This window comes from Sceloporus occidentalis, unplaced genomic scaffold, assembly GCF_023333645.1.
Source record: "Sceloporus occidentalis isolate IW3139 unplaced genomic scaffold, rSceOcc1.0.p SCAF_161, whole genome shotgun sequence".
NCBI lineage: Eukaryota > Metazoa > Chordata > Lepidosauria > Squamata > Phrynosomatidae > Sceloporus > Sceloporus occidentalis.
This window is the reverse complement of record NW_028317141.1, coordinates 1,367,501-1,382,500: the sequence shown is the minus strand read 5'-3', so window position 1 is coordinate 1,382,500 and position 15,000 is coordinate 1,367,501. Positions and strand designations below refer to the sequence as shown.

Sequence of the window (15,000 nt, the reverse complement as noted above, 5' to 3'; positions counted from 1 at the left end):
TGGTGTTCCCGGGACCCGGCCCGGGACTTGGGCGGGTTGGACCGCCGGTGCTGCACCCGGGCTGGGCACCCCGAGGTCCGGGGAGCCCCTGGCGGGACCCTCGGGGGTCTGCCCCATGGTGGTGTTCCCGGGACCCGGCCCGGGACTTGGGCGGGTTGGACCGCCGGTGCTGCACCCGTGCTGAGCACCCCGAGGTCCGGGGAGCCCCTGGCGGGACCCTCGGGGGTCTGCCCCATGGTGGTGTTCCCGGGACCCGGCCCGGGACTTGGGCGGGTTGGACCGCCGGTGCTGCACCCGGGCTGAGCACCCCGAGGTCCGTGGAGCCCCTGGCGGGACCCTCGGGGGTCTGCCCCATGGTGGTGTTCCCGGGACCCGGCCCGGGACTTGGTCGGGTTGGACCGCCGGTGCGGCACCCGGGCCGGGCGTCACGAGGTCCGTGGAGCCCAGGGCGGGACCTTCGGAGGTCTACCGGCCGGGGCCGGGACCTGGCCGGCACCCGGGCTGGGCTTCGCGAGGTCGTTGGGAGCCAGCTCTCTGGAACAAGCAGCAGCTTCCCTATATATCCGGCGGAGGGTGCCTGACGTCCCTGGCGAACCGGGACGGAGTTCCACGTCACCACCGGGAAAATCCGGCCAGGCATGCCGACTTCGATGGAGCGAGGGTCGGATGCGGCCGGCAAATCCGACCTCATTGACTTCCAGGGTTTCTCAAGCAACTTGACCTGCCAAAAACGGGGACTTAGAGCAAAACTGCCGGCCGGCCGCGATCAACTTAGGCGGCCGGGAACGGGCACTTTGGGCACATCGACATCTACAGGACACCTAAATGGATAAATCTGGATGGAATTTTCTGTCTTTTTACCTAATTTTGTGAGGATTCAGAGGGAAAATGAAAAAAACACAGATTTTTTTTTCTAATTCTTGCTACTTTTTACTAAATTTCTAATTCTAAATTTTCAGCTAATCATCCAACTATGGTATCAAAAGAAAGCTCTATCTCTCCTTGAAAAAACAATATATAGTTTATATGGGTACACTATTCACAGTAAAAGAGAATCATCGCTGAACCGACATAGCGCAAAAATGGCAAAATTTCTCCGGGATTGAAGGGGTTAATAATAAGAGTTACGTTTTGATGGTAGGATTTATTTGTTTGACTGGATAGTTTCTCAGGATTTTTCCTCCAGGCCAGGGTCCCCATTTCCCCTCCTACTTCCCGCCCACTTATGCCTATGCACAGATAGCCCCTCCCCCATGATGCCATCACTACCAGAAGGAGGAGAGCGCCTGGTACTCTACAGCAGGAAGTTCCCAGGTATGGATATAAATCAGTAAATATACCTATGTAATGATGTTTATAGCGCCATCACATTCTGCAGCGCTGTACAATGTGCATGTATATGTATTAGAACCCTGTATTATGTGTAAACCATGGGAGCCACCATATTAACTTTGTGTTCTTATAATTTGCATCATTGTACTGTTACCCTTCTCTTTGTAGAAGGTTTCACTTTAAATTTGTGACCCCCCCCCATTTTCTGTATAATAAATGGTATGATCCATACTAGATGTTAAATTTTATTGCCAAATTGATTAATGGTTGGGAATTTGTGATTCGAGATCAATGGAAGAAATCACAGTACAGACGGAAACTTGTGATGTTCTTTGATTGGCAACTGGTGACCAAGGGAGCATCCTCCTGAAGACGGTTAAGAACATTGAAGAGATCTCAGAGGTTGCTCCATTGCCGTGGCCAGGCAAGAATCTAAGGGCTGGGTGATGGTTCCCTAGAGAGCAGCCTGCTTGGTGGTGAGGGCCACGTACAACATGAAGGGTCATCAGTTATTGGGATTTGTGTGGACCTGAAGCCTTGTGTTTCGGAGAGCAGTTGCTCCATCTTCACACGAAGTTGAGTGCTAACTGGATTGCTCAGCTGTTTATCTCTTAGAAGAGAGGCTTTCATTGCTCCAACAGCATCTTCAAACTTCTCAAGGTATTTGGCCACATTCTCCCTGTCCTGTTTCTCAGCAGATAGCTGTTGGTGTAACTCAATGTTGTCCTCAATGAGGTCCTCATTGGCGTATTCAGCTTTGAACAGTTCAATCGTGAGGTCTTCAGCAGCATCAAGATGTTCAGATGCGGACATCTCCATGGCATAAAGTCTCTTTTCCAGGTCTTCAGTCTGTAAGTCTTTGGAATTCTTTAGTTCTTGAAGAAAAGTGACTTTTTTGCTCATGTCTTCTAGGCGCTCTATCAATTCTTCATTCTGCCTACGAAGGCTGTTGATAACTGCCTGGAGCTCTTTTTTCTCCTGAGACAGGCCATAGTCCTTTTCCTCAGCCAGGTTGAAATAATTCCATGATATGCGATCAGGTGACACCTGATAGCTTCTCGCGGTGGTCGCACGATGCTCTCTCAGGTGTCTCGGTGACTGGTTTTCATACCTCCGGCTGTAGTCACGTTCTGGATTTAGATTTTCTTCCAGATTTGAGACTCTATCCACAAGACAAGACATAGACCGTCTGTGTTCCATCTTCATCTGGAACATGGAGTTGTTGATGTTCACCAGAGAATGCACAAGGTGCAGATGGTGTCCGGATCCATGTTGATGTCTCTCAGAGTCTTCTCTCTTTTTGCGTATTAATAATATGATACAGAGGAGTATAAAAGCTCCAATGTACCCCAAACACAATAGTTGGCTCAGATATACATCGCGCTGGGCTTTGCACATCTTTCGCCTGCTCTGTTGAGCAATGACCAGTTTACCAGTCTCACACTCTTTTGATACCCTGTGCTACTTATGACATCACAATGAGGCTGCTGACGGAACACCAGGAATGATTGGTTTATGGCATAGTGGGCGTGGCTTTAAGCAGCCACACCCAGTTTTTGAGAAGGTTCTTTTATGAGTGTTTTTTAAAGCCCCGCCCACTTCCTAGCCACACCCAAAGAGTACACTGAAAAAACTGAATCTGCCATTTCACCCCGAGACTCTGAGCCCGGGTTAAAAACATAAAGAATCTGTGTATTCACCCGCGATTCTGAAACTGGGGTAAAACTCTTTAGAATCTGCCTATTTCACCCCAAGACATTTAAACTGATAATTTGCTAATTTACCTAAGATACTGGGGTAAAAACCCAAAGAATCTGTCCATTCACCCGAGATTGTGAGACATGGTTACAATCTCTCAGACTAGGGGCAATAACCTTGAATATGCCCATTTACCCCAAGACTTAGAACTAGGATCCCCAGAAGACCAAAAAGAGGGAGCCTCTTCAGCAGCCTGCACCAATACAGAGACAGGGGAGGGACTATCTAGCCATCTACTCCCAGGTGTAATGTGTAAAAGCTGGGTATCATGGTTCTGATGCGTGATGGCTGGGTGTGGGAGGAGCGAGGTGTGATGTGTAGTGGCTAGATGTAATCGGCATTAGATGTGATGGCTGGGGGTCATAGGAGTGGTCAGTGATTGAAATGAGGTATTGGGGTGAGGTGTGATGAAACAACACCCCAATATGTGTTCTGCAACATCTCCCAACTACAGTGATTCTGCCCTTTAAGGGGTTTTCCTGGCTGTTTGAGGGCAAAAGGGCTTTTACACGTATAGCAAATAAAACCATAGAGTTTTGAAAACTAGACATCCCAGGGTATTTCAAATGCTGGTATTTTAACTCTTCCCATGCACACATTTTATCACCAGCATTCATCAAAGTTTGCAGTATTTTTTCTGTTTTTTCCACACACATTTTACTTCAGGTATGATTTTACGGTTCCTGGTACCTTAATATATGTTCAATATCATCTATTGAGTACAGTGATAACCCCATGCACGGGTTTGTTGGGGGGTTAAAAGGCCACATTTGAGAGGTGTGCATTTTTCAAATTGGAAATGTGACGTGTGGTCACTGCCCCCCGTGTTATTTGGGACATTGTTGAACCCGGCCAATTCAATTCACCCATCAAATCATACATTTAAAAAAACAAAAACAGACAACCCATGGACATTTAACACACTAGTATTTTAACTCTTTCCACGCAAGAATTGTCTGACACCGGCCAAACCATTCTTTTCCCTGGAAATGTTGGCCAGTAATATATAGTGGAGGTGGGGACCCCATTGTATTGTTAATCACTTTAATGGCCCTATTGCCCCTGGGAGTCCAAATTACCCAGATTAAGGGGGCGGTTCTGTAGCCGTTGTAATCCAATACCTGACTGTTTATGTTAATGTTCACTTTGCTGTCTATATCTAGCCATGTGTGTAAAAAATAAAGTGTTCTTCATTTTTATATACCCTACACTGCTAGTGACTGGGGAATATGGGAAGGGAGTGTTGTCCAAGGCTAAGGGAGCACAAGTCAGCGGAGGTAGTCGGTCGTACTAGCCAGCTCTGTGACATTACTGACATGGAACGACAACATATTTTCACAGGAATGCAGGGGTAACTGGGGCCTGATCAGAGAATTAAAGAAGAGTCTGGGCATCTGTCTGCCTTTACTAACTATGGCATAACTTTTACAGTAAATCAAAGAAATAACATTGGGAAGCGACAATGAATATATATATATATGACATTATCAAATAGAATGCATAATGCAACAAATATGCCACAATTATATAATACTGTAACAGAATACATTAACATACTCTGCAACACTGTATATAGTATGTCAGTGTAATTTATTATCCATTATTTAGTTGTCGAATACTACTACTACTCTGAGCCATCACATATAAATGGAACTAACTTTATTTATATATATAATACATTGCTGGTATAAATACACATTATGAGGCCAGGAAGCGGTGGGAAGGGGCCCCCTGAGTGGAAGTCCGGATGCTTTGGGAAGGGGCCCCCTGAGTGGAAGTCCAGAAGCTTTGGGAGAGGGGGCCCCTGAGTGGCAGTCTGGGGTCCTTGGGAGGGGGGGGGCCCTGAGTGGCAGTCTGGGGTCCTTGGGAGGGGGGGAGCCTGAGTGGCAGTCTGGAATCCTTGGGAGGGGGGCCTCTGAGTGACTGTCAGGAAACTGTGGGAGGGGGCCCCGAAGTTGCAGTCCGGAAGCTGTGGGTGGGGGCCCCCCGAGTGGCCTTCTGAAGGGGGGGAGTGGCCTTCTGGAGGGGGTGCCGAGTGGCAGGGGCGTAACTAGACGCCTCAGGGCCCGGGTGCGAGAATCTGTTAAGGGCCCCCCCCACCCCCTCAAAAAAAACATGATTTTTACCCAACAATTTTTTTTCAACTAATTCAACAAATTCAATTTACATATTGAATCATATCTGTAAAAAAATCAAAGAAAAAGGGGCGCATGTACAAAGGGCATAATCCAGGGGTGTCCAAGTTTTTTCTGCAGTGGGCCACTTCATCAGAATTGTATACGTGCGCGGGCCGCACTCATTTTTCACTGTGACAAAAAATATGGCCTTTAATAAAATATGCAGATTAAAATAAAGTAAAATGACACAAAACCTTTACTCTTCCTCTCACTGATTTCTGGGCCTTGAAAGTTTTGCGACTACAAATTCAGGATTCCCTAGATTTATTCTAGGGATGAAGTAAAATGAAAATTCTGGACCAAAACATTCAGGGTTCACTTAACCAAAACCAAAAATGACCCCCACCTTTAAAAATAATAATAAAAACTCACATGTTTAATAAAAGTAGGTAACACACAATTGGACAAAATTAGCAATATGACTTGGCATGATAGGAGTGTGATTGCTGTTAGCCTAGGCAACCAGTAAATGCTGGTACCTAGGCATGATGGGACTGTGCTCGCTGTGATTGCTGTTAGCAATCACACTCCTATCATGCCAAGTCAGCCAGTACATGCTGGTACAGGGTGGCTGTAAGTGATGTGCAGACCCCATACTGCTGGCAGCATCACTACACAAGGGGGGCAGCTAGCTAGGTTTCAGCATGTACTGGCTGACTTGGCATGATAGGAGTGTTATTGCTAACAGTAGTCAAAGTCCCATCATGCCTAGGTTCCAGCACTTACACATCCATCCAGTAAATGCTGGAACCTAGGCATGATGGGACTGTGATTGCTGTTAGCAATCACACTCCTATCATGCCAAGTCAGCCAGTACATGCTGGTACAGGGTGGCTGTAAGTGCAGACCCCATACTGCTGGCAGCATCACTACACAAGGGGGGCAGCTGGCCAGGTTTCAGCATGTACTGGCTGACTTGGCATGATAGGAGTGTGATTGCTAACAGCAATCACAGTCCCATCATGCCTAGGTTCCAGCACTTACACATCCATGCTATCACACACACACACTCATTTATTCATATAATCATTAATTCACAGATTCATTCCCTCAATCACACACAATCATTCAAACACCCTCCCCACCCCCTTACCTGCACTGCAGCTCCCTCGATGCCGCTCACAGACTTCAGCAGGGGGCGCGGCCTCCCTCTGCCTTCTCTGCTAAAGCACAGAGGAAGTAGGATGTCACGTGAACTCCGCTTCCTCTGTGCTGGCCAGAAGACCCTCCCACAAGTAAGTAGCAGGGCTTGAGGTGCGGCTCGTGTAAGATCGGTTGCCCTGGCTGCCCTATTTTTCTTTATATATTTAATATAAAACAAACACGTACGTATTAACCTAACATTCGGCACCCTCTCCTCGCCGGCATTCATTTATCACAACACCAAGTCAATGAACGCCTGGACAGCTGCCAAACCGCAACCAATCAATACCCCGGGACTGCTGCCAAACCGCAACAAGAACACCGGGACTGCTGCCAAAACCGCAACAAGAACACCGGGACTGCTGCCAAACCGCAACAAGAACACCGGGACTGCTGCCAAAACCATCAAAGTACTCAACAAGAACAACAAGAAACTAAATACCTAAGGAGCGGGACTCGGCTCCCTATTCAAGGCAGGAATCCATTTAAAATGTTATTTAAAAAATATATTAAAAATGTAATTTCACGTCCATCCGCTCTCTCCGTCCTCCAACTTTTTCTTGCCTTGAGCAGATCTGGGATCTCCAGAAGACACAAGAAAGGAAGGGGTTGATCCAAACAGACACTCGGGGGAGGGGCTAGGAGAATGAGAGAGGCAGTAGACGGCTAGATAGTCCCTCCCCTGTCTCCGTATTGGTGCCGGCTGCTGAAGAGGAAGCCCCGCCCTCTTAAGTAAGTCTGGTGCCGGCTCCCCCTGTCACAAAAATACAGGCTTCGAAGGGCTGATTACAGGGCAGGGGGAGGGGGGCACGCTAGTCCTTGTCAACTCTGCTGCTCTGGGCCCCCAATATTAACGTATAGTCATAAGTCAGTCTGTGTGTTACTATACAGAGGTCATGGTGTGTGGTTTTATACAGAGGTCAGGAGGTTTTGTACAGAAGTCAGGCTGTGTGTTATTATACAGAGGTCAGTCTATATGATCATAGATGTAAAGCTGTGTTTTACAGAGTTCACACAAGCACACACACACACACACACAATTCACAAGGATCTTTCCTGTTATTGTCCCTTTCTAGTTCTATACACACGCACTCACGTTAAAGAAATAGTATATACATCATTAATACACAGTGGTGCATGCACACAAACACATTCTCACGCATAACCCTTTCCTCACTGACGTATGCTCACGCGCTAATACACACAAACACACTCTCGCACATAAAACGTCCTGATAAGACAAAACCTAATCTTAATAATTACTTTTATTATTTTGAAAAATAAATAATATAATACGTTAGTAATAAATAACCCCTAAGTAAACTCTTGTCAGCTACGAGTCCTAAGACAATCATCAGACCGGCAGGCAGCCAGGCACGAGCAGTAGAAATACAATTTATTTTAAATTATTTAATTGATTATTATTAGTTAAAAATATCCATCATTTTTAATGTTATTCTTTAATGTATAAATGTTAGGCTATTCTTAAATAATAATTAGTGATTGGGTTATATAAATTTATAGATTAAGTTTAAGGGTAAATTAATCTTTAATAGGTGATATTAAATAATTTATTTTATTAATTATCTGTATTCATTATTTTATTTATTTATTATTTCACACCTCTTGGGTGCTGTTCCCTGGCAGTTTTTTTTTGGGGGGGGGGGCGGCTGCACGGTGTAGGAAATTCAACTGCTTTGGAGTTAGGATCTAAAATTAGAAGTGTGATGAGACGTTTACACGCAAACGGTAAATATATTTTCCTTTCAAACCCCCCTCCCCCTGAATGCAAATCCAGCGATGCCCCGGCAGCATGGGGAGGTTTCAGAATCGGCGTCCAATCATAGACTCGCAGGCTACCGCTCATGAACCAATGAATGTGCGGCAGCTCGTCTATAAAAGCCAAACTTCTGGCGGTTTAACCCCGTGTTTACGTGCAATTGCAGCTTTTTCGTGGCGGCATTGAGATGGCCGAGACAGCTCCTTCCCCGGCACCTCCGCCGGCAGAAACCTCTGCCAAGAAGAAACAGCCGAAGAAGCCGGCAGCTGCAAAAAGCCGGCCTGTGAAGTCCGGTCCCAGTGTCTCCGAATTGATTGTGAAAACAGTCTCTGCGTCCAAGGAGCGCAGCGGAGTGTCTCTCGCAGCTCTTAAAAAAGCACTCGCTGCTGGCGGCTACGACGTAGAAAAGAATAACTGCCGCCTGAAGCTCGCTCTTAAGGGTCTGGTGACTAAAGAGACCCTGATCCAGCTGAAAGGCAGCGGTGCCTCTGGTTCTTTCAAGCTGAATAAGAAGCAGCTGGAGAGCAGAGAGAAGACATCAAAGAAGAAGGAAACTCCCGTAAAGCCTAAAAAAGCAGCCCCTAAGAAGGTTGTGAAGTCGCCCAAGAAAGCCCCTGCAGGAGTGAAGAAGAGCCCGAAAAAGATCAAGAAACCGTCGGCCGCTCCCAAGAGTCCCAAGAAGCCTAAGATTAAGGCGAAGAAAGCTGGCAAGAGCCCAGCTAAGAAGGCCACAAAGCCCAAGGCAGCCAAAAGCTCCTCAAAGCCCAAGACATCCAAAAGCCCCTCAAATACCAAGGCTGCCAAAAGTCCCTCAAAGCCCAAGGCAGCCAAAAGCCCCGCTAAGCCCAAGCTTAAAAAGGCAGCCCCCAAAAAGTGAGAAGGGGGGGTGTGGGTTTTGGAGCGCCTCTGGTGTGTGCTTTCCCACTTAATTCTTCACACAAAAGGTTCTTTTCAGAACCATCATATCCTCCGAAAATGAAAAAAAAAGCGTTTAAACACCCGGCCGCGACTATGTGGGCCACCCGCTGAAAGTCTAGCCCCATGCTTGTGTGTTAAGCGTGGATTGACATTCGGCCAGCGCTCTCGCTCGGAGCTCTGTCCGTAACAGAATAGAGATAAGGGGCGGGCTTAAAGATTGTGCTTTGCCGTTACTCGTTATGCCCAGCCGGGGACTCGGCCGCTTAACGGCTCGCTCAGTAGTGGGATAATGGTGTGAGAAGTTTCAAGCTTGGCCACGAGCAACAGGGTTGATTTCGTGCATGCGAAGGGAAACACAAAACATAAGCTCGTTTGAGTGACAATGTGGTGGCTCTTAAAAGAGCCTTTGTGGGAGGATGAGGGGGAAACAGAGTTCGCCCACACAGCGTTTACTTAGGCACGTTCACCTCTGATCCTGCGAGCCAGCTGAATGTCTTTTGGCATGATAGTAACCCGCTTAGCGTGAATAGCGCACAAGTTGGTGTCTTCGAAAAGCCCCACCAGGTAAGCCTCGCTGGCTTCCTGGAGAGCCATAACAGCAGAACTCTGGAAACGTAGATCGGTTTTGAAGTCTTGAGCAATCTCACGGACCAGCCGCTGGAAAGGCAGTTTTCTGATAAGCAGCTCCGTAGACTTCTGGTAACGGCGGATTTCCCTAAGCGCTACGGTGCCCGGGCGGTAACGATGTGGCTTTTTCACGCCACCGGTAGCCGGAGCGCTTTTCCTCGCAGCTTTGGTCGCCAACTGCTTCCGGGGAGCCTTTCCTCCGGTGGACTTACGGGCTGTCTGCTTCGTGCGAGCCATACTGATGCGTGCGGATCTGATTCACGACGGATACAATGTAACTGTAACGATTCTGTGGCCAACTCAACCCCTTTATAGAGTAGCGGTAAACGTGATTGGATACGCTTAATCACGCCCCTCTTTTTCATAGGCTAGGACGATGGTTTGAAAAAGCCAGCCTTTGATCAAGAGACTTCGGTTAGAGAGTTATCTTTTTTTTGTTGTTGTTGTTAATTAAATTAAATGCTCGAATCGGTCATTTATTCGTTAGCTGCGGTTCTTTTTTTTATTTATTTCTTCTCCTCTCTTTTGGTCAGCCTCCTACCTAGTGAACCTGTGTACTGGCTGACCGTTAACAGCGATACGGCGACAGCTAAAAGCCCGCCTTTATCTTGGCCGCCGTTTGGCGTTTATTTACAGCGATATGCTGCCACCTAGTGGTAAATGAGGGATCGTCGAAAGCGATCTCCCGCGGGCAGGCTTTTGATATTCCTAAATAGCCAATCGGTGTCTGAGGCACGCTTGGGAGCTTCTCCAGCCAACCAACGAGAAGCATATATGAAAAAAGCAACGCCCCCTTGAGGCAGAATGGTGCAGTTCCCCATCAGGTCCGTCCAGTACGCATAAAAGAAAGCGGGCCGGCCGTAGGCGAGTATTGTGCTGTAAAACTCGTGGAGTAAACGTGATCATGTCTGGCCGTGGCAAAGGAGGTAAGGGACTCGGGAAAGGTGGCGCAAAGAGGCACAGGAAGGTGCTTCGGGATAACATCCAGGGTATCACCAAGCCTGCTATCCGCCGTTTGGCTCGCAGAGGAGGTGTAAAGCGTATCTCTGGGCTGATCTATGAGGAGACTCGCGGTGTGCTCAAAGTGTTTTTGGAGAACGTGATTCGTGACGCAGTCACTTATACTGAGCATGCCAAGAGGAAAACCGTTACCGCTATGGACGTGGTGTATGCCTTGAAACGCCAAGGCCGTACTCTGTACGGTTTTGGAGGTTAAGCTTGTTGACTCGTCACTGGAACACCCAACGGCTCTTTTCAGAGCCACCCACACCCTCTCTTAGGCTATGATCATGTTGTCCCCGTGTCGGCCCGCGTTTTTCTATGCACACCTTGAAATAGCCAGCTTAATAGTGGCTGGGTCTGGCTATAGATTGAGTTACTGGCAGGATCGGAGTGCTGGGAGTTGGGCCCGTTTGCAGAACATGTGCTGGAATCAGCAGCTGTGTCCTCCAAAAGCTGGCTTGAATGGGGGCCGGCCCGGGATTAGTAGGTTCCGTCTAGTGTGTGGTTATCTTAATTCTGTACGTCCCAGTATGTGTGTGATTTTGATTATGCCTTTGTCGCCCCCTCATGTCTTATCCTGTCCGTGTGCCACATGTCCTACCCACGACACTACAGAGTCATGGCTTAGTCAATAGCCCCATGATGTAGCTCAGCTTCGGCTAGCCGCAGTGGTAAAGCAGCCCCTTCTCTCTGCAACGCTGGTTCTGTCTGGCGGTGAAGGGGTTAATCTCTTGGGTCCCAGCAGGAGAAAAGGTCGTTGCCATCACAGAAGCCCCTTCACCTTGGGCTTTTCTTCCCAAGCAGTTTGGTCGATGGGCACGATACCCCAGCTAACCTGGAGGAGTGAGGAGCACATTTCAATGCTCACAAATGCTCTTCCCAAACCTAGCAGTCCGACAAAAGGGGCTAGATCAGTTACATAGCTCTGAGACAGACCATGTGGGTGGCTCTCAAAAGAGCCTTTGTTTAATAAGTGAGAGAACGAGAACTTTACTTGGCGCTGGTGTATTTGGTAACAGCCTTGGTGCCCTCGGACACAGCGTGCTTGGCCAGCTCTCCAGGAAGGAGGAGGCGTACAGCAGTCTGAATCTCCCGAGAAGTGATGGTGGAGCGCTTGTTGTAGTGGGCTAGGCGTGAAGCTTCCCCGGCAATGCGCTCAAAGATGTCATTGACAAACGAGTTCATGATGCCCATGGCCTTGGAGGAAATGCCAGTGTCGGGATGCACCTGCTTCAGTACTTTGTACACATAAATCGCATAACTTTCTTTTCTGCTTTTCCTGCGCTTCTTCCCATCTTTTTTCTGGGTCTTCGTAACAGCTTTCTTAGAGCCTTTCTTCGGAGCAGGCGCAGACTTCGCTGGATCAGGCATCGCGTCTGCTGTCCTTCCAAGACGCAACGCAGGCAAACAGGATGAACGCTGAAGTGTTACTGCGCTGGGCCCTTCCCTTTATAGGCACCGCATGCAAATAAGGCTGTTTTGCTGTCTCGCGGCCGATTCGATGAGGATGTCACGTGAGAAGATGCGGCCGCCCATGAACCGCAGTGCCTACACCGATTGGTGTCTCAGACTATTTCCACCCGATTGGCTGTTTTGGAAAGGAACCAATCAGTGACGATGAGCGTCACGGGGGAAGCTACAAATAGCTGGGTAAGTGAGCGGCGGTTCTTTGTAACGTGCTTATTAATCTATTATCCGCGTGGTCCTTTGTCGAGCGAAAAGCATGTCTGGCAGAGGAAAACAAGGTGGAAAGGTTCGCGCTAAGGCGAAGACACGTTCTTCTCGTGCTGGTCTGCAGTTCCCTGTCGGCCGTGTGCATAGGCTTCTTCGCAAGGGTAATTATGCCGAGAGAGTAGGCGCCGGCGCACCCGTGTATCTGGCAGCGGTGTTGGAGTATCTGACTGCTGAGATACTGGAGTTGGCTGGTAACGCTGCACGCGACAACAAAAAGACCCGTATCATTCCTCGCCACCTGCAACTCGCCGTTCGTAACGACGAGGAGCTCAATAAGCTGCTCGGCGGGGTCACCATTGCTCAGGGAGGTGTTCTACCCAACATCCAGGCGGTGCTCTTGCCCAAGAAGACAGAGAGCCACAAACCTGCCAAGAGCAAGTGAGTGCAGCAATCGGTAACCGCAGGGCAATTAGCCAGCACCACCAACGGCTCTTTTCAGAGCCACCCATAATCTCTGGAACAAGCTATATCTTCCCTTGCTATAAACTTGCTGCAAACGTCTTTAAAGGCAACTGTTTTCCACTGCAGATGTTCAGCCCGATGTTTAGTTGCTGAGTTTAACGGTGGCTAAACACCATTCATACAAGCTACATCATACACCCTACCCCCCCCCCCCCCCCGTCCGTTTCAGGGTTAAAATTCGAGGCAAAGCTGCCAGCACTTAAATGGATAAATATGGTTCTCAAGAAAGGTGGGTGGGCAAGTGCTACCACACGGTGGCAGCATTGCATAGGAAATTGTGGTTTACCGCAAATTAAAGTGGCAGAAGCCGGGGAATCCCGCAGTTGTGTGATGGTGTAGCTGGCAATGGTCTGGGGAGCGTATTAATGAATTTGATAATCACTGTGAGAGAGACCCGTGAGTAGCTCCACTGTAGACATCTCCCTTGCCTCTGAAAGCTTAATTGCTAAGAAGGGATTAACCCTTCATATACCCCAAAGTAGTGATGCGAAGTTCAGATCAGTAAAGTGAATCGGATCATTTCGAGTCGTTCATTGAAATGATCCGATTCATGATCCAAATCTTCGGGTCACTCAGTGTGACTCATAGGAGTTACTGTTTCCCCAGTCCCTCCCTGCAGTCAAACTAACGATTGGCCCCGCCCCTTTCATTAGGGTCAATGAACCCTCCTGCCTGTCTGCCTACTGTAGCGATGTCACTGAAGGCAGAGAATCGTGCAGAGATTCGAACCATTCAGAGAATATCACTGACACCATACTTTTATAAATAAATACATTAATAATCTTAACTGCCCCCAGGATTTAGATTCCCCTTAGATTGCCCACCTTTAGATTGCTTTACCTCTAACTGCACCTTTAGTTAACTTTATTAAATTAACCCTAAACACCCCATTAACCATTACTGCCCCTAAATTAACCCTAAAGACCCTCATTAACCATAACTGCCCCGGCGCGGCTATCGGCTGTCCCTTCCCGTCCTACCTCATCCATGTATCTCCTGCCCTACCCATGGACTTCGGCTCTCGTAGCCCAGACACCCCAGCAGAGACTGGGGATCCCTTGTCACTGGAGCCGCTAGAGAGGTGGCGATCAGGCAGTGCGGCTATCGTACAAACGCCGGCTTTTCCGGGGAAGTTTGGTGATTGCGAGTGATAGGAGTAGGGATCAATATGTGGGGGACAGAAGTAGCAGAGCAAACACAGGCAGGTTTCACATATAAAGGTTAGTGTAGAGGTACTGGGATAGCTGTGATGGCAGAGAGATGGAGAGGGATGGGATTTGGAATGGTTTAATGGGGAGAAGTGGGTACTAAAGGGATCCAAAGTGTTGGTGCCCTCTACTGGCATGTTTAACCCCTTCAATCCCGGAGAAATTTTGCCATTTTTGCGCTATGTCGGTTCAGCGATGATTCTCTTTTACTGTGAATAGTGTACCCATATAAACTATATATTGTTTTTTCAAGGAGAGATAGAGCTTTCTTTTGATACCATAGTTGGATGATTAGCTGAAAATTTAGAATTAGAAATTTAGTAAAAAGTAGCAAGAATTAGAAAAAAAAATCTGTGTTTTTTTCATTTTCCCTCTGAATCCTCACAAAATTAGGTAAAAAGACAGAAAATTCCATCCAGATTTATCCATTTAGGTGTCCTGTAGATGTCGATGTGCCCAAAGTGCCCGTTCCCGGCCGCCTAAGTTGATCGCGGCCGGCCGGCAGTTTTGCTCTAAGTCCCCGTTTTTGGCAGGTCAAGTTGCTTGAGAAACCCTGGAAGTCAATGAGGTCGGATTTGCCGGCCGCATTCGACCCTCGCTCCATCGAAGTCGGCATGCCTTGCCGGATTTTCCCGGTGGTGACGTGGAACTCCGTCCCGGTTCGCCAGGGACGTCAGGCACCCTCCGCCGGATATATAGGGAAGCTGCTGCTTGTTCCAGAGAGCCGGCTCCCAACGACCTCGCGAAGCCCAGCCCGGGTGCCGGCCAGGTCCCGGCCCCGGCCGGTAGACCTCCGAAGGTCCCGCCCTGGGCTCCACGGACCTCGTGACGCCCGGCCCGGGTGCCGCACCGGCGGTCC

At 48.4% G+C, this 15,000-nt stretch overlaps 1 protein-coding gene and 2 pseudogenes across 1 annotated transcript; 1 reads left to right on the top strand and 2 right to left on the bottom strand.

The window, feature by feature from the left end:
• LOC149279710 (enoyl-CoA hydratase, mitochondrial-like) overlaps positions 1-15,000 on the bottom strand; it is a 324,415-nt pseudogene that overhangs the window by 97,016 nt on the left and 212,399 nt on the right.
• Positions 8,378-9,067, top strand: LOC149279728 (histone H1 pseudogene; annotated as a pseudogene).
• LOC149279727 (histone H2B 1.1-like) lies at positions 11,728-12,108 on the bottom strand. The gene has a single exon (XM_089500991.1). The coding sequence runs from the start codon at positions 12,106-12,108 to the stop codon at positions 11,728-11,730; it is 381 nt and encodes a 126-aa protein (XP_089357117.1).

What these genes read in the sequence shown, in the direction of transcription:
- LOC149279727 (XM_089500991.1), bottom strand. Translation starts at nt 12,108, where the DNA reads ATGCCTGATCCAGCGAAGTCTGCGCCTGCTCCGAAGAAAGGCTCTAAG.